Source organism: Dermacentor variabilis, chromosome 10 (genome assembly GCF_050947875.1).
Source record: "Dermacentor variabilis isolate Ectoservices chromosome 10, ASM5094787v1, whole genome shotgun sequence".
Lineage (NCBI taxonomy): Eukaryota > Metazoa > Arthropoda > Arachnida > Ixodida > Ixodidae > Dermacentor > Dermacentor variabilis.
In genome coordinates this window covers 36,142,595-36,162,632 of record NC_134577.1, presented here as the reverse complement: position 1 = coordinate 36,162,632, position 20,038 = coordinate 36,142,595, and the positions used below count along the sequence as shown (strand labels likewise).

At 43.1% G+C, this 20,038-nt stretch overlaps 1 protein-coding gene and 1 long non-coding RNA gene across 2 annotated transcripts in view; both read left to right on the top strand.

Moving 5' to 3' along the window:
• LOC142560323 (nuclear pore membrane glycoprotein 210-like) overlaps window positions 1–7,919 on the top strand; it is a 73,388-nt gene extending 65,469 nt beyond the window's left edge. Inside the window, exons 31-32 of the mRNA XM_075672323.1 lie at window positions 1,515–1,715; window positions 7,360–7,919. Coding sequence (XP_075528438.1) covers window positions 1,515–1,715; window positions 7,360–7,469 — 311 coding nt within the window. The 3' untranslated portion in view covers window positions 7,470–7,919. The remainder of the gene's footprint in view (window positions 1–1,514; window positions 1,716–7,359) is intronic.
• A 5,548-nt stretch (window positions 7,920–13,467) lies between these two features.
• On the top strand, window positions 13,468–17,058 carry LOC142559489 (uncharacterized). Its single transcript, XR_012823130.1, has 3 exons — window positions 13,468–13,932; window positions 15,529–15,643; window positions 16,738–17,058. It is a non-coding gene; the product is annotated as an uncharacterized LOC142559489 (long non-coding RNA).
• Window positions 17,059–20,038: the final 2,980 nt, after the last annotated feature.

Here is a 20,038-nt window from a genome sequence, read left to right as displayed (position 1 = left end):
AATTGGTATAGCCAATAATGGCAGCAGAGGAGCATTGTAGTAATTGGTTTGCTTTACCATAGAACACATACAAAAGTTAACGGTGCATTGGCTGCTCATTGTTATATCTGATGTATTGTTAAAACCGGTGTCGTTAAAACTGGGTTCGACTGTACTGCTCTTAATCAGCTTAGGCAAAGTGAAATTTTGTTGTAATTATACTTGAGTTTTTTTCTAACATATCTGGCGTCCACTCAGTACTCCTCGCTCCCCTGATCTGTGATGGCTAACTCAAGAGTGCTGGGAACCAATGACCAAACAAACATTATTATGAGCTGTGCCAGTGCCAACTTAAGAAGCTTATGCAATGCCCCAGTTTTTGCATGGCCTCTGACACTGCAGCAATCAGCTGTTGCAACAGTGCATTGCCTCCTAATCTCTAAACGCCATGCCTTTTATGTGCTGCAATGTTGTTGCTTGTCCTCATACAAGTGGAACACGCTGTGAATGTGCTGAAATGCATAAAAGAAAAGGCCGAGTTTGTTCTGCCAAATTGAGGGCGCAACTGGGTGGATACCCGAAAGAGCTCCGAAAAATCGTTGATGTCATCTTAGCATTGATATGATAGTAGGCGCCAAAAACAATAATAGTGAAATATCATGTTTGTCTTGGACACTGCCCATTAGGCTTGAGAAGCCAATTGGTAAAGTTTGTTATGAGCAGGGCCACAGGGCCTTGCCACAGCCACTCCACCCACGGGCCTCTGCCACTTTTTCAAAGTAGTGCTAACCTTTGATGTGTACTGCTGTTGCCTGATTGGTTGCTCACAGCATTTCCTCTTATTGTAGTTCTGCCTCCGATAGTTTTGCTTCTGGGATTTCCAGTTTCTCAATTTTAACTTTCACTCTGAAAGCACTGAAAGCAAAAGCAATATCACCTGCTGTGACAGAAGGCAGTGATTTCACTTCTGCTAAGAACCAGGGACTGGAACGATGAAAGTTATTCCTATGCCAGAAGCTGAGGAGAAGAGTGTGGGAGGAATGTAGGTTGGAAGTAGTGGTTAACCTGTTAGACAGAAACATGTCTGAGGGGCGTTAGGCCCTACAAGGCCCTATGAAAACATTGACCTCTGCGTCGACCATGTTCTGTGCATAAACTAATGGTACCTTCGACTAGTTCATATCGCACCTTAACTCAGTCTGCAGTGATGCCGAGCTTTCTTGAGATTGGAACCAGAGAAAGCCTTCCCCAGACAAGCGTTCAGCTGCTTCCAGAGCAATCTGAGTAGTCACCTGATCGAGATTCTGTTGGATCATAATAGCACTCCCCGCTCGAATGTGCGAACGCCTTCGAATGCTCTAAGCAGGAGACGGGTGTTTTCAATAAACGAGTCAGGTGTGTTCTGAGCGCCCAATTTCAACTAGCCCAATGTAGGTCACACTGCAAGAGTGCTGTAGTGCACCAGAAAGCGATCAGTCAAATGTAACATGAGTAATGACTCTAAATAATGGCTACAACTTCTTCCTTCAAAACAGGGCACGAGAGTGCATGGAGCAACTGGCTGCAAAACATACTCTTTGTCATTGCGGCAGCGGCCTGTGGTTTCTACTATGTGTTCTACTATCAGCGCGCCCCTGCCGAGCGCCCGCTGGGCGCTGCTGCAGCATCTCCGCCTCCAAATATCATGACAGCTGCTCTCAGGTCACATGACCATCCGCAGCGGTCACCAAGCGGAGGTGAGTTCTCATTTGATTCCGCACAGAGCTTAAGAGCAGGACTTGGGGGGAAGAGTTTGTCTAGGCACAATTTTGCATTGTGGTTACTAGAAGAAAGCCTGGTGCCAGTGGTCGTTCAACCACTGCAAGAATCATGGGTGGTAGTATTTCAAATTTTTCTGTTAGGGCAGCCCAAATAGAATTGAAGGCTTTGTTAGTGAAATCAAGGGTCTGGCGAAATTCCATTCCAAGGAATTCATTCAATAACAGAAATACCAGCAGTCTTCCTCTCGTATATGCACAATGCCTGCAGGATGCGATAACACGCACTTAGAGATGAGTGTATGCTTCACCGTTTGCTGTCATTGTGGACAAGGCTATTGAGGGGGAGCCGAACTGTCTTTTAATTGAATACATTTTACCTTGGTTAGTGCTGTGAATATTTGTTACTTTGTTAGTGTCTGCAATGATTTGCCGCTTATTATGCGGGAACCAGGAGAATAAGAAAAAGCTCGCAACCTAGAGTGCATGGCCACAGGGAATGGCATAACACTGGGGCTCTCCTCGTTGTGGAAACTAGCCAGATTTTGTCAACGCATTTCACAAAAAAATAAAGGAGCACACAGTGGTTGTGGTAAAAAACATGCCATTGCTTTCAGGAAAGGCACCGGTTTAAATGATTCTGCTATCATGCTGCTGGTGCTATGTTGGCCATACAGGTTACTGTATCAATGAGTGACTGCGTGAGCACTGGAATCTGCTTTCAGTAGGTACAGGAGGAAACCTGCTTCTACATTGCTAGAGGTTTGGCTGCAGCGCTGAATTTTCAAATCTGCCGATCGTAGGTAGCGAGCAAAGTATATTGGAAAGGGAGCTATGCAAAGCTTTCGAGATCAGAAAATTAGGCAGAGACTTGCATGTAATCCGTCTGTCCAACTTACTCATGAAGAGTTTTAATATTTAAACCAAACACTGAAGATATGACACCAAGCACATGTTCATTGCTGTTCAAGTTTTCAGTTCTCTTGCTTTTTGTTTTTTTTAAATGTATTTTTTCTACGCATGCGCAGCAGTAAGCCGTACGATTGTTTACACACTAAAAACTTAGTATCTTAGTTGTAACTCCACCATTGTGCTGTCTCCTTCCTTTTACTTGTGCTGCTGTTCTTTCACCTGCTGGAACCATTTTATCCTTACCTGCTTTCATGTGTGTTCCTTCAGTCTGTCTTTTTTTGCACTGCAAACTTTAGTTCATGATGAGCCAACTAGCCTACTTCAAGATTCTTCTAGTTCCTGGACCTTAGTGAAGCCATGACACAGTTGTTCTACTATGTTCAGTTTATCATTGTAACTGATATTAGAGTGGACAGTATGATTAAACACAGAAAAACACTTGGCTTTCAGTGCACATTTTAACCCAAACCGTCAATTTGAAATTGCTGTCTACAAGCCCCTCCCGCCAACAGTGATTGTCATTTTAGCATGGCTTGTTACAGTGGTCCTACTGCTGGGCCGTGGGTTTCACAGACGCAAAATAACAGGAACAAAATATTTATTCAAACGGCGATACTTAACGTGTAAAACAACATAACAAGAATAGAAATACAACCTCACACATCAACTCACAGTTCAGACAGCCAACAAACTCCTTTGGCAGCACAATGTTCATGACCCTTGTTCTGCAGCTACCTGTGTCCCCGCGTAGCTTATTCGCTTTAGTTATCATTACTCAAGGGTCATCCAGTAACTCCCTGTGGAAACAATACTAATTGCAATAACAACAAGTGACGTAATGTGCCAGAAATTCCTATGTCAAGAAGTGCAGGACCACTTCTCTGCTGTCTGCTCCAAAACATTCCAATACCATGGGCTGGTCATACCAGGCTCTCCTTACTCCTTCGTACTCTGGCATACAATGGTGCAGCTAGGGCATTACCATTGCATTGTGCTTGCAATTCCTTCGGTCACACAATAAAACAATACAAACCAGAGAACACTTGCAATAACTATCTCCAGCTGACCACTGAGACAAAATACAAAAACAAAACAATGTGTGTACCATGCACATGGTCCACATAGAACACACTCCATTTTGTCACCTGTCAGTGTTGCCACACTGCTGTACGGTTCAACGGCAATATAAAGACATGTTCAAATGCAAGTTTGTTATAGTACCTGATATGCTCACCGCAAAGTGTGAGCAAAGGTTTGTGAAATTATGGCTACTGAGGCAAAACCTCTTTGCATTTTTGACTGACTATATTTACTTAAACATAAGTGAAAACTAACTGCATTAGACGAGCAGAAATTACATTTGAGTACTCACACTTGCATAGTACTACACAATGGATAAAGTCCTAGTGGTAAAGTTGATGCAAGCATTCAGTCTGTGAACATCAACGTACTGGCGGCGCGTCAGTAGATCCTGCTTCATGATGACGGCAGGGATGAGCGTGGCATAGGCGGACGAGACATGGACAGATGAGAAGTGGACGGCATGGTAGACCTGGCACAGTCTGGCCCCAGAAAGCCAACAGAAGGCACAGGGCTGCAACTTGTCACGGTCCAATTGCAGCGGACCATGGCCTGTAGAGGAATCGCCAGGCAGGTGGGGTCATCAGGCTGGGCTTCAGGACCGGAACCCGACGAGCTCTTGCGGGCTAGCACTGCTCGCTTTCTGTGCTGCTGCGCAAGGTTCTCCCAGCTTTTCTGTTTCCTTTGCCTCATTGCTCGCATATAACTTGGCTTTTGGCCCGATTTGTTCTTTCACTATTTCCGGCCTTTTTATTTCTCTTTACCAGCTACCAGCAGCACTGTTTCCTTGTCCTCATTGTCACCTTCGCATCATTTTGCTGATGGATTGTACAGCGCCATGGACACTGGGCACAATACAGTCGACTCCCGATAATTCGAAGCTGCTTAATTGGAATTTTCGGTTAATTAGAAGTGAAGTGCTGGTCCCGTCAGTTTTGCATGTAATCCTATAGAAGAAATCGCTCGATAATTCGAAGTCCTCATCCAGTAATATTGTTTAATTGGAAGTTAATTTTCAGCCGGGATCCTCAAGGTGACCGTCATTCTTTGGTAGAATGTGCAATTTTTCAAGTGTTGCAACAGTTCCGTGCTCCGCGTTGGTGTCATCGCCACCGCAGCCGCCCGCAACGCCATCCTTCTTGGAGCGGCGCGATTATTCATTGCTACGGCTGCCGTGGCCTCCGCGATCAACACCTGCGGAAGGCGAAGCGGCTCCCGCCGCAGGCCACGCGCGGCTGCCGCGCGCAGCCGGAGCTGATCGCGGAGGCCACGCGAGTGCCATAGGTGCACGCAGCGCTGCATACTGGCACTGGCGAGATTGTGCGAGATTAGTCTTGCAGCGTGCGCAGCGTATGTCGAGGCGTGTGTTAGCCGAGCGCCTTTGTGCGGGAAGCTCGTAGGCTAGGTTGTTCCACGAGTGATTCGGAATTGACTGTACCTAGTCGCGCAGTTTATAGCCATGGCAAACCGTGGCTCTTATCGCACGCTCGACCTGGCAACGAAAGTCGAGGTTTTGAAGGAAGTTGAGAAGGTTGGTGCTGCCAAACAAGACATAGCGCAGAAGTACGGGATCAAGCCGAACACGCTCTCTAACTACATCAAGAACAAGCGCACAATAATCGATGCATTTGAGAACGACAAGTTCAAGACTTCTCGGAAGCGAATGCGCACCGGCGCTTACCCAGAGTTGGAGAAGGCTCTGCTGGTTTGGATTAGGGAGGCCAGGAGCAACAAACTTCCTCTCAGTGGAGACATCGTTGCGATGAAAGCCCGAACGCTTGCAGCAATGTTGGGGATTGATGACTTCGTTTCGTCAGATGGATGGCTTACGCGCTTTAAAGATCGCCATGACCTGGTTTTCAAGAGCGTGTGTGGTGAAAAGGCGTCCGTTAACCAGGAAACATGCGCCACGTGGAAGGATGGAAAGCTGCGGGAATATCTCGCCGAATACAGACCGGAAGACATCTTCAATGCAGATGACACTGCACTCTTCTATCGGCTTCTACCAGAGAAGACCATGACATTCAAGGACGACGACTGTGCTGGGGGCAAAGGCAGCAAGGAGAGAGTGTCGGTGCTGATCGCGGCAAACATGACTGGCACGGAACGATGTCGGTTACTTGTGATCGGGAAAGCCGCGAAGCCGAGATGTTTTAAAGGCGTGAAGACGCTGCCTGTTGACTATGAGGCGAACAAAAAAGCGTGGATGACGGCCGAAATCTTCAAGAGCTGGATAAGCAAATTGCACCGCAAGTTTGCTGCTTCGAACCGCAAGGTGTTGTTCCTTGTCGATCACTGCAGTGCTCACGTGAATGTGCCAGCCTTGAGTGCAATACGCCTCGCATTTTTGCCTGCAAACACAACGGCTGTTTTGCAGCCAATGGACCAAGGCATCATCAAGAATGTTAAAGTTTTGTACAGGCGGCACCTCCTCGAGCGCATGATTTTGTGTATGGATAGCTCCACAAGTACGAGGTGAGCCTGCTTAGTGCCATCCACATGTTGGCGCGAGCATGGGATCGTGTGAAGCAAGAAACAGTCGCAAACTGCTTCAGGGCTTGCGGTTTTGTGGCAGCTTCTTCGGAGAATGCCTCTGAAATTTCAGCGGAGGAAACGTCAACAAGCGAGCTTGACGGCACTAATTTTGGTGATGCTCTCGGGGACGTCAATTTTGAAGATTACGTGGCCGTAGACAAGGTGGTCGAAACGTGCAGTGCGCTGACGGATAGTGAAATTGTAGAGATTATTCGGCCCCAGGAAGCGACCCAGGAAAGCGACGATGAAGTTGAAGGCGAGCCGCAACCTAAGGCTGCCGATGTAGCTGCGGGCCTTTCTCTTGCGGAGCACTTCTTTGCCGCTGAAGGTATCGCGGAAGAAGTGTTCCGCCACATCTACAGCCTGCAGAACTTGCTTTCAGCAGCACGATTCGGCAAGAAGAAGAAAAGCAAGATGACAGACTATTTTTCTTAGAGAAATACTCGATTTCGCCACAAATAAAGTGCTGTTTTTTGTGTTTTGTGCTTAATTGGAAGTTCGTTTAATTCGAAGTTTTTTGCAGTCCCCGTGAACTTCGTATTAACGGGAGTCGACTGTATCAGAATAATGTGCACAATATGACACATGGCCGGTTTGCTTGTTGGATGCATACGGTTTAACATGCATCGAATAATTTAAACTAAAGAAATGTTTGGTGTTGTGGCCCTTAGATGCGGGATCATGGTGGTTTGATATAAACTAGGGTGGTGAGAGGTACAAAGCTCTATTAATGCCAATCTTTTGGTGATCATTGCGGTGGAACAAGTTAAGTTGTATTTTATCTGCATTTGGCCAACGGTTCCCAAGTAAGTCAAGAGAGTCTTTAAAAGTAGTCACCCTGCGGATCAGCTGCGAGTACTCATCACCGATGTGGACAGTGTGGCAGCACAAAGTAAAATTACGAAGAATGTGTGGCTCGTAAGCATGTGCAATGAATTTGCACTTGATCGTGTGTGTTTCCTGCCATCGTGTTTGTTTCTATAACAGCGCCCCATAGCAGATACCACCAGGCCAGGAGGAAAACGTTCCCAAGTGCATGCACTTTCTTGTCTGTTGTGTGCATTGAGAACATAAGTGTGCTGGTGCCTCTCTGCAGTGCTGCCTTACATCGGCCAGACTGAGCCGGTGCGCCTCTGGAGCCGGCTGGACAGCAGCAACAGCTGGTCCGCACCCCGCTCACCGTCGGAACAGCCCAGCACAACCTAGCCAAACTCGCCAAAGTCAGCCTCAGCCTTCAGAGTTCAAGCCAAGGAACTGTGCCGCAGAGGCGTTGATACAAGGGTTCATTTATATTTAATTGTAATTGCAAGTAAGGGCAGCTTGTGTGGAGTGACAGTGTGGCCAGCCGGCGGACTCCCTCTGACCAGCCACAATTCCTCAGGAACCAAACGGAGGTTGCGCTTGGTCAACCCAGTTTTGTGACTTTAACGTTGCGATTACCGTTAGTATTAGTATAACGCAGATACAATTGCGTGTCACTAGCAGTTTGGTGAGAGCATTGGTTAGTTACTTGGTCCACTTGTGACAATTCAACTCCAAGACAGCAAATGAAGTTGTCTGGCCTTCAATTTACTGCCATTATTGTTTAAGCATGAATGAAGTGTACGTTTTTGGTTTTGTTGTTTGCAATGTTAATAAATGAGGTAAGAATGCTCATGTGGTAGATGAAGACTTTGAGAAGGTGAGTTTGGTAAGTTTGGTACTGCTATATGCATGCTGGGTGTCACTACCTCCTTCCTTCAGTGAAAGAGGATTGTTTTCTGTTACGGACATAGATAATTTGTACAGGAACTTCCTTTCTTTCCTTTTTTTTTAATGCTCATGTTGGCTACATTGGTTGTAGTACAAGAGGACAAGCTCTTTTGCATATTGATGTCATAAAGGATTCGCACTGTCGCTATATCACATTTTTCGGTTATTTTGACATATTTTCAACTAGGTAAAGTTTATTGTAAGTATGTAACATGGTGCAGTGACTGAGGAAATGTTTTCAAATATGTAGTTTAGCTTGTGTTGAAGCGAGGGAAAATGTGTTAGTGCTCACATTCATTTAATCAAATTTTTATGTTCTTAATATTTGTAGCATTTAGGGTGTTCTTAATATTTTGTTTTTAAGGTGTGACTATGATGCATTTCCCAACTTTGTTTTTTGTCACCCGTGTGCACCTTTGCTTGTGTGTGACAGTAAAAAAAAATGATAATAAGCGCCTTTGCAAATGACGTTCACTTTGTACCTGCCAAAGGTTGTGTCGTATGTGTGTTGTTGTCCAGGGCTTTCCATTTTGCCTTCAAAGCAAGAGCTGAATGAGAAAGCAAAGCAACATGAGAAATTCACTAATTTTGTCTGTGTTGCTGGCTTTCTCGTTCTCATTTTTCCGTGAACCATGTTTTTCTGAGCGTGACGTCTAGTTCATTAAACCCTACATTAAGTACTTCTGCAAGTTGTGGTGCTATTTCTTTACAGTGAATTGCTGTGCTTGCATATAAATTGGTGTCGTTCAGTTTCCTACAGAAATAAGCAGGGACGACTATGGCACTGCTGTGCTATCATGCAAACGAAATGCAGTCCATGGATATGTCCAGTCTCCATGCTTGTGGCTTCAGACCGTGTGGCATTATTTATGATGTTTTCTCTTTCTATGTTAGTACCAGTACTAACGTAAGGTGCGGAAGGTTCGATTGCAGCCTCAGTGGCCGCATTGCAATTGTCATGGTTATGGCACTTAATACCCCAGAATGTAATTTTTAAATTTTAACAAGTGGCAGAAACTTGCAGGTTAGAAAAGACTCTTAAAAAAGAAGAAAAAGAAAACGTGCAACAAATAATGGAACAAAAATTGTTAGGCATAACCAGGGTTCTTCAGTACTTTTCATTTGGTCATGAAACTTCCCTGAAAGTTTCATATAGGGACAGAAGGTGCAGAGGCGCTGGCGTATGTAGAAGAACAATCTGCTGTGCCAGTTGGCAAACAGTTTTATAACTGCGCGAACGAAAGACCACAGAGAGAGCACACAAGGATAAGCGCAGACTCTCAACTAATCTTTATTCCACAATGACCACATATAAGTACATCCCAGAAATTCACCACTGCACGTGCGCGGAAGAAACAAAATCACCAAAAAAGTTTGTTCAAGCAACACAAAACCTGACTAAATTCATCAATAAACCTCATCTCATTGTTGTACAGTACAGATGAACTGAGCTGTCACTGAAACAATCTCCCTTCTTTCTTATATGATACACTTCTTTCAGGATCGGCTTACACGGGCATGCCAAGCAGTGGATAACAAGGTGCCCACTCGCTTTATTCCTAATTGACAATTTATGCTCGTGCAAACGTACATTCACGCACCTTCCTGTTGGACCTACGCAGACTTTGCCACATGATAGAGGAATCTGATAGACTACCCTAACACTGCAATCTATGTAGGATTTGGTGTGCTTTATTCTGCACCCTTGGGACCTATTCATGCTTTTTCCTATGCTCGAGCATAATCCAATGAGCTTGCCAGGAGCCGGAAATGCTACTTCAACTCCATATCGTTCCACAACCTTTCTTAAATTATGGGAAGTCTTGTCAACTTAAGGCACAACTTTACGTTTTTTTCTCATTGCATTCCGTTGCAGCTTCATTAATATTGTTTTCCGTTTTAATCTTTTTAAGCACTGCCTCTGCTACTGCTAAAATGACCATTGCGGGAAACCACCTTCTTCTAACCTTACAATTTGTTTGTCAAAGCTTTCCTGTATGTTATGTTGCACGAGTTCTTTTAAGGCCTACTTGATACACTGGGTGGCTATAGCCCGCTTCACCGTCTTCGAATGAGCCGAATCTTACGGCAACAATTTCTTTTGAGACCTTAAGTTATATACCCAGTACACATATTGTCACAGAAGGTTATAGCGTTGTCTAAAAACTGGATATTGTTGCAATTGCTGCACCAGACAGCTTGGCTGCGTGATCATGCAAATCTACAAGGGAAGGCTCCTCTCCTTCATTAATTTCAGCATATTTGTAGAGTGAACATGCAGCGGGAACTTTTGGCAAATAATTTAATGTGCAATGCGTTTGTGTTTAAATTATACATGGCATTGTTTTATGATTAATGTCGCCCCCTCCCCCTTAGTAGCCTTCCTTGCCCAATCTGTTTTGATCGGCTTTCTCTATTCACACTTTGTCTAATTAGTTGGTTGACTCAGTTATATTTGGTTAGCTAGTTCAGTGTTATTAGTTAGCAAATTAATTATATTTGCTTAGGTATAGTTAGGTAGGTTAAATAATTTTGTTATTTCAGTTAGATACCCGAGGTAATCAGTTGGTTAGCTTTGTTAGATTAGTTTATTAGTTTTGTTAGCTACCTTACTAGTTTGTTTAGTTGGTGTGTGTTACTTATAATTATGTAAATAGTTTGTTGGTTGAGTTGGTTGGTTACTGTAGTTTGTTAGGTTACTTATTATTGAGTTTAATAGTGTAGTTAGACTACTTATTTAAGTTATTTAGTTAGTTGGATAATTAGTTTAGTAATTTACTGTTAGTTTGCTTAGTTAATAAGTTGGTTAGCTTTGTTGGCTTGAAACGCAAGTTTTCTTGCTGCATGAAGTTGCTCTGTGCTGCATGAAGTTGCTCTGTAGTCAATTTCTAACGATGGAGTAGTCCAAGTGTGCAGTCGGGTGCAAAAGTTTGGGGGCCAAAGGTGCCGCGATTTTCTACCATTTTCTTTTTCGCAGCCTGGGCATTCTGGCTGAAATCAGGAGCGCACGCCTACATGCGCGTGTTTGGCTAATACAATGCATTATTAAACAAATTTCAGGCCGCGAAGCTGCTCTAGAAGACGTTTTTATTTTTTTTCTGATGCCGTGGTCTCCAAACTTGCTCACAACTGTATAATTTGTGAATTATGAATTAAGCCGCTGTTACGGACGCAGTTGAACCTGGAAATGAAACAAGCCATTGTAGTTGTTCTGAACTTGTTCGCGTTTAAGTTTCTGAACACTGTACAGATACAGGGCAGCGATTTGCACATTATGTGGACAATATTAACACACCGATACCGGCTGTCGACCATTGCGCAATAGCGCGCGTACGCACAGAGCGCATGTGGTATGTTTGGCATCTGCTCTAGTCCACCTTCTATTGCGCCGCGGTGCTTCCACTGCAGTTGCTATATGAAGTTCTCCCAAAGCGTTACGTAGAAGTTTCATGACAAGCTAGAAAATATTGAAGGTCCCTGGCACTTAACGTTCAGAGACTGGAAAACAGTCTGTGAATTATAGAGCAAACGGGGCTAGCCGATATGCCAGTTGACCTTAAGTGGAAAAAATAGAGCTGAGCAGGTGGCCACGTAACGTGCAGGGCAGGTAATTGGTGGTCTATAATCGAGGAGAAGCTTAGTCGGGGACGGCAGAAAATTGGGTGGTGTGATGGAATTTGGAAATTGGCAAGCATAAGATGGACTAAGCTGGCGCAAGGCAGGGGCAATTGCTGGGAGAGAGGCCTTCATCATGCAGTGGACATCAAAATAGGCTGGTGATGATATTTCTAAATTTCTAAGCAACCGTTGCAGAAGCACAGCAATGTAATGTCTCTGCATACATGCAAAATCATTGCAAATTGTTAATATAACATGCTGTTTAGCTGAAAATGAACGGTTTGCAGTCACAAGGTCGTTTGAAGTGAGAAAGACAAAGTTCAGGTACATCCATGTACTAACTATCGTTAGCATGCTGGCTGAACCATCATGCTTGCAACTCCTGTAGTTGCCTCTCGTGAATTTTGTGCAATACTAAGGTTTTCTTCGTGGCAATGCTTGCCTGCCATCTTTGCTTCCCTAGTCGCATACATTGGATGTCGGATTTGCTGGGGCTCGCGGCAATGTGTGTGCACGTCAGGTGATCGGCTGTGGTCTACACTCTTGTGCGGCTAGCAATAGATGCAGTGTCACGTCACACCACTTGTCGCAGATTGATGGGGTCAAATTGTCTCAACATTGTTCAGACGTGTATGCAGAAGCTGTTCCTCGGTGACACCTTGGATAATTATGTCGTTACCAACACGGTTTGCGTTAGTCAAAAGCAGCAAACATTTTTTTAAATAAAAGGGTACGGGTGTGTGAATATTCGGCACCTTTGAGTAATGAAGTTAATATTGTCCTTTTCTATTCAGTCTTCGAATCAGATGGTCACAATCGACAGCTATGAATATTTTTTATTTTTTTTTTCATACTTCACAGTGCCAGCTATGCATGATCGAATGTGAAGCTGATGCAAAAATGAAACATATTTTGCCTTGCTACTGTGGAGATAACAAACAGAAGTTTCAGTGTGGTGCATCACTTGGAGCCCTGGTTTTGCAGCTAAACCACAATCATTTGCACCCGGATTTAACTCTGACATATTTGCTACTAATTATCCATGCTGCAACTGTGTGTGTTCGTGGGATTGCATCTGAATATGCCTGATTGCAACATTATTTGATATTGTAGTGCTACCATCTGCAGCAATCCTTAGTAAAGAAAAAGTGTTTTTTTCGCTCTACCATCACTTCAGTCAACATACATTTCCATTCTATTCTTGAAGGTACACAGATGCTAACTAGCTGACAAGACTGCCTTTCTTTTTAACCTTGATTCTGATAATTTACAATTGTGCATGCTTCTAAGAGTCTTGCTTATTTGTTTATAATGCTCCACTCAAACTTTCGATGCAGTGTGCTTCATAATGAATAGCATAAAGCCAAATTTGCTCATGCAGCAAATAAGATGAAATAGTGCTTTATATTGATCATATAATGGTAAAAAAAGAACATTTATTATTAGAAATCTATTTGACTTGATTCGTTGTTGACGCTAGTCGAACCTCAATGTAACGAAGTAAATATAGAATTTGGTTGGCCATTCTTCATTTGAATGGGATATTCTACTGGTATAACAAAATCGAATATCTGTTATCGAACTTTTAAGAATCGTTTAAGAGCAAAGCAAATTTTTATCTGTGTCTCAGAATATATGTATCGGCTTACAAAAATGTAAAATACAGTCGCCGACTGATTTTTCAGACTTGTGCGATTATTATAACTTCCCTGCAGCCGCTAGCGGTTAGCACTAAATTAAGCGAAATTTCGGATGCCGCACGACGATTTTGTGAACGCGGAAGCTGCCAGCATGCTTCGGAAAATATGAGGGGATAGTTGCGTTGATAGGGCATATGAAGCCACTTGTAGCGTAATCAACACTACAAATGGAGCGCGCGGAAACCAATTCTTCGTAGATATCGTGCACACGTTCTGTGTAGCGCGCACCTTCTCCGGTTCAAATCTGGCGCTACATTGACAGCATACCTGCAACCCGCAAAAGGGGGCGCGCAATTTAAAATGAATATAAAGAGCGAGTAAAAAATAAAACGTGTTATGTTCATAAATATTACTGTGCATTAAAGTTGTTTTAAAATGAAAATGTGTAAGCACGACAAGATTGGAATGGTTTAGCCAAGCGCAGCGCCAGCAGCGAAGGTGGCGCCATAGGTAACTGTCTCTCTTCGCGCTCTTTTCATGCCGATTTTGAAACTTCAGGCAGCGGAGCGGACACTTGTTCTAGGTGATACGAGTTGTTTATTGCAGAACTTAGGATCGTGTTTGCAGCAATGCCAGCAACACCGCGTTATTTCGGTTCGGTAAGTCATTTTGATATGATTAAAAGGTTCCTACTTTGCTGGGAATCATGTTGGACGATTTGAACGGCGTGAACGTTTTGTTTCGGATTGTCACTTCGCGGAGGCTTTCAAATTACAAGTTTTGTTAGGCTTCTGAGCAGCATTTTTTTTTTTTTTTGCCTCTGCTTGTTGAACATGGTACCGACTTTGAAGCTACGACGGGAGCCTTCCATTACATACTCGATGTGCGGTTGCGATACTATATTCATCACTATGCATGCATGCATCACTATGCATGTTCAGTATTATAACATGATCGCGTAAATAACACTCGCAGGCTGCGACTACAGCCGAAAAAATAAGTGAAACCACAAAAATATCGCATGAAAGTCGCCTCAACACCGTTCGTTGACCTTCCAAATTGAGCGGGAAAAAAATGCTAATGACCCCACATTTAGCTCATTGAAGTGTGACCACACCACTGTTGAAGTGTGTCCGCACCACACTTCAGTAGGCAGCAGTTGGCAGCATGCAAGTGCAGTCGCCGAAGATAACGGCCGGCCGCCTGCAGCCGAGGACTCTTTTGTACAATGATGACAGTAGAGCAGAAGTTTTATGATGCTGTCTCAAGGGAAGCCACAAGCGACTAAGAATTACCAGCAGCTCATAAGTATATACATACGCAACATTTCATGAAAATTGAACTTTTTGTGTCGTTCATGACGAGGGGGGGGGGGGGGCACTGCATGCTATTTTGAATCTAAAGATATATGTTCACACATTAGCTAAATGAAACTTGCAATTTCAAGGTTAAGCAATTTAGTACTGAATGGCTTGTTTCAATGTTCCTGTGTGAAATGTAGAAAGCTTATCTGCAGATCATGGTGAGCTTTAAATTGCTATGCGTGTATTATTTTGGTTGAATCAGTACCATTCTTTTTTTAAATTTAAGTAAGATACCTTAACCATCAGTTGGCCTTTATTGTGTTTTTACTGAATGGTTTCTGTGCTGAGCTAACCCATGTAACTGTCAAGACAGCTGTGTCGCTTGCAGTGTTGTTACAGAGTGGTCTGTAGTCAATATAGTCTGCATCTTTTTTGCATTTTTCGTTCCGAGCATGGGTATCTTTCTTCTCTATTTTTTTTAACAACCTGTCTTGAAAGTTTGAAGGTTTATTTAACATAATGAACGTATATAATGGCAAAGTACACTCTTTTGGGACCCAACAAATGCGACCTCTGAGTCTTGACTCAGAGGTCGCATTTGATATTCTGTGTAAGCTATCACTGTTCATATGAAATTCTGCCTTTCTCAGTGCAAGAAGAAAACCTTGGATGAAGCATTCATAGCTATCATGGAATGTGAGTTTGAAGAAATGTACGGCTAATTTGGCTGCAGGGAGAAAGCAGTGACAATAAACTTGAGACAAGAAACGAGTCTAAAACAAGGTCCATTTTGCGTGTTGTATAGTGAGCGACCACATTTAAACTGTTTGCTTTACATAAGCCAGTGTAGTTTAAGGCTGTTCATAGCCAATGCACTATTATGTTGCTGTTATAATTTAAGTAGTCGTTTTTGTTGCCTGCATCAGCTGATCAATGTTCTCTGGATTTCAGAGGTGGCTAGGAACGACCCAGCGTGAGCCAATATGCTGTCACACTCTTATCGAAACAGTGGCAGACTGGCTGACAACACTGCTGCTTGAGCATCATTTGTGCCTCAAAGAAAAATGTGATGCATTTTATAACCTTGATGACATACAATTCTTACTGTGTTTTCTGGCATATATGAAAGTGAGCTATGCTTGCATTTATTGGAGGAACCTCTAGCTTTTAATTTAGTCATAAATATAATCCTGTACTCTGCCTTGCCAAATTGCAATATTTAAACGATGTTCACATCAGGAAAGAAAGTTTTATGTTGCGCTATTTGTCAATAAGGGAAACATCCTTCCTGTTTTGAAATTTGCAATATCCACTGCAAATTTGACATTGAAACAATGATGGTAAGTGTTTGTGATTGTTTGTGCTGACAAGAGAGTACTTATTATTCTTTTTTTTTTTAGATGTATACCAAAAAATTTCTCATTTTTATGCCAAGAATGGATAGCTGTCAACTCAGTAACTATGCTATGGAGCCTCAATTACTTGTTTAATAATACAGAAATATTAATCAATATGTTACCTTTTAGTGCTACAGGTCGGAACACGCACGAAGTGTAGTGTGGCTTTGGATGCCAAACAGAAGCCTATTCACGTCGCCAGTGCTCAATGTGGGGGTCTCGTGGTACCAGACAAAGCTGACGTATAAACACACACTATGACCATGCTTCGTAAAATAGAGTTCATTCAACACTTGACAGGATAACGGGGGAGAGAGTACTCCTGGTATTTAAAAAAGAAGTGTGCAATTGGAAGAGTCAGTTTGACGGCCTTTAGTGACAAGGTCATTATATCACTGTCAGCTACTGCATTGAGCCAACTACCCCGTGCTTGAGTTGTTTGTGACATTGCACGAATTCACTGGTGGTGTGAATAGTCTCCTGCTTCATGGATGAAATAGTGTCGCACTTGGCGTACATTTTAAACTAGCTGCATAAAAGGTGATGTAATAATTATTTGTGCTGCTCAAGGAATTGAGGCTCCATGTCATAATTGTGGGGTCGCCAACTACCTATAGAAAGCACAAAAGTGGTGCACAATGTTTTTGTGTCAGTACTGTTTTAATGAATTTCTCCTGGGTGCATTAATTGATTTCAAGAGAGAGTAATAATCTTGATGCATTGTTTGTTTTACACTGTTGATGTCTTGTTTTAACTCCTGCAGAGTACTCGAAACCATTGAGCCCGCCAATCCCTGTGTGAGCAGCGGCATCTTTCCCTGAGGTAGCACGAAGGAAGTTCCGTAGCTGTGATCTCATCAGCCAGCTTTCTGCATGGGAATCCCAGTTGTGTGTAAAAGAGTGCAACAAAGTACTGCCAAGCTTCGTTATAATGAAACAGGATATAACGAAATAATGGTTATGATGAAGTAAGGACAATTTCCCTTGAAATCATCAAAGGGATTTGTATTGCAGTACATGTAGTGATTGAATAAACAAGTAATTGATTTAAGAAAGTAGTTCTGGCCTCCCCTTCAACTTCGTTATAGGGAGGTTTTACTGTATTCCAGGGTGGAAATCAAGCCTTTGTAGATAGCAGGAATGGTGGGCCTCCTAATCAAAACATTATTCAAGGGCCCACAACGAACTTTTTGTGGTAGACTAGCCACAGTCTAGTTCTAATTCCAAATGGTAACTTTTGAAAGCACCACAAATCAGTTTTGTGTGTGTGTGTGGTATGGCAAAGATACAGTTTTTGCAGCCATGATTTAGGCAAAATAAGACTTCTAGAACTTTGGTTGCTGAAGCGATATATTCAAGAGGGCATTGTAATTACCCCTTTTCTGCCTTTCAAGCTTACAATTCCATCCAAGCCTTAGCCTATTCTTTCTCTTCACTGCTTGCTTTATTGGAAAATAGTGTATTGCATTTAGTGATGCTCTAACTAAGTGGTCCCTGTACTCATTGTAACAGGTATTTTTAAAATTTTTGGTGCATAGATAATTACTATTTCTAAATTCTCTGTGAAAGACAGAAAGAGAGCAAATGGTAAATTAAAGGCAGGGAGGTTAACCAGGACTGAGCCTGGTCAGCTACCCTACAATGGGGAAACGGAAAAGGGGAGGGAACAATTAAAAGAAGAAAAAGTCCACTGGGGATATTGATCGGTCACTCAGTCTGGATCACGGACGGTGACTCAATCCAGTAGCTTTCAAATATGGCACCAGTGCTTTTGTGGCTTTTTTGTAGCTGCGATATGCGAGGCCATGGTCCCAAGATCTTGTTCAAGGTGGACGGTTTTCTATCTAACTGATTTAGAGCTGTGCAGAGGTCATGTCTTGCATTTTCAAAAGACGTGCAGTAGCACAGTAGATGTTCTATAGTCTCCTCAACACCGCAGGCATTGCACTCGGCACTGTCAGCCATTCCAATCAAACACGTATATGCATTGGTGAATGCGACGCCCAAGTGTAAGCCGAACAGCATTGTTCCCTCTTTTTTCGGAAGCCCAGGTAACAGCCGCAGCTGCATAGATCGGTCAAGGGAATGCAATCGACGTTGGGTGAATTCAGATGTGTATCGCTTCTCCAATGTCATATGGTGCGCTAGCTTGCTTAAGTGTTGTGCTTCGTCAGTCCGCGATTAAAGTACGGAAACAATGATTGCTTCTTCGTGTGCTTTCCTGGCAGCTTCATCGGCGAGGTCGTTGCCGGAGCTACCGCAATGGTCTGGCAGCCACTGAAACACGACATCGTGTCCTTTCGCGATTATATGATGGTGCATTTCTCATATCTCCAACACGAATTGTTCACAGGACCCGCGACAAAGAGCTGACAAGACATTGGGAGGCCACCTTTGAGTCGCAGAATATTGCCCACCAATTAGGCGGTTGGTTGTTGATATAATCAATGGCACCTCGGAGGGCAACAAGTTCCGAACCGGTCGATGTTGTCTTGTGAGAAATCTTATATTGGATGCTCATTGATCGTGATGGTATAACCATTGCGCCGGTGGAGCTGGTCTCAGTGGAAGAGCCATTCGTATATATGTGGACTAAATTCTCCGTAAAGAAGTTGCATTTACTAAGGAGACCTGTGCTCTTCTGCCATACTGAATCACGTTTGTATTTGTGGAATAAACTGCATTATTTACTGCTCCCTTAAGCATCTATGACAAATTGTGCAAGGTTGTGTGTGTGTGTAGAGAAAGGAAACAACCTTTCTCCATGCTGTTTTATCTTGCTTAACATGCACTCTTCACTCACTTCCACTCAATTCTGGTGCCATTAGTACTATATGCAACTGCAAAGTGCAGTTTACCTGAAATGATAGTGGTATTTATTGGCTGTATTTGGTCATGGAAATGGTATATGTTTTTGCATACGGATCCATGCATTTTCATACTAGTGCACATCTCCTGGCTCATAAGATGCGCATGCAGTGGAACCTACTCATGGTCTGTGGAAAAAGGGAAATGGAACCGTACATTTGTTGCACTATGTCAGGCACGCATGCTTATTAAGTGTACTGCTACAGCCGGCATGCATAGTATAGTATGCTAATACTGATCCACTAGTATCGCAAGACAATGGTCCTTTCTGACTCAGTGTGTAAAACTTTTTACGGGCATGGTACTGGAACGTTGAGAATGGCTGAACAAAATGAGTGGACTGCAATGCTTTACGTGTATGCTTAGGCTGAAGTGCTAAATTTGTTCAATATGCATCTTAAATTCTTAAAAATAAAGGGGCATAATGTAAAGTCGCTTGTTCTGCTGCACATGCGTAGCGGCAGATGTCATACTTTGTATCAAAGCCTCCAGTAACGTTTTGTTAGCAACTTTCAGTAATGTTTTGTTAGCAACTCCATCCTCCTTTATTACCCCTACCCTTGTGCAGTGCTGTGAAGTTTTCACAATGAGAGACAGTTACGGCGCTGCACTTTTCAGTTTCTTTGCTTTAAGATACGCTTACCACTGTATTGGCCAATGCATAATACTGAAAGTGCTTGAGACTTTGTTTAAATTAATTCTCAACTGTTCGAACACTGAATAATCTAGTGAAAGACTAAAACACTGAAAAAGACTAGTGATAATCGTAGTGTAAAGAGCTTTTCGGGAGAAATAATGCTTGTCAAATTAGGTTCATGTTTTGTCAAAACTCCTTGGCACAGGATGTTGGACTATCGAGTCACGAATAAATCCCAGATTAGTGATATTGTAGCTTCTATGCATTCTTTGCCTTCTAAAGTTCTTGGCATAACAATCACAGTAATTCGTAGATCACATATGTTATAAAATAGTAGTTCCGGGCACATTTGAAAGCGAGCGATACCCGAGTCTCACAAAAATAGGCTATATAATACCGGTGTCACGCGACCACTTTCAATCGCGATCAAGCCCGATTTGGATCGAAATTCTCGACCGCGATTGTCTCCCTCGCCAATGCTGCCCTCGCACAGCTTGCGCAAAGAAACCGATCGCGATTAAAATTAAATAGACGCGCTTTAGGATGTTGAAGCCGTCGCT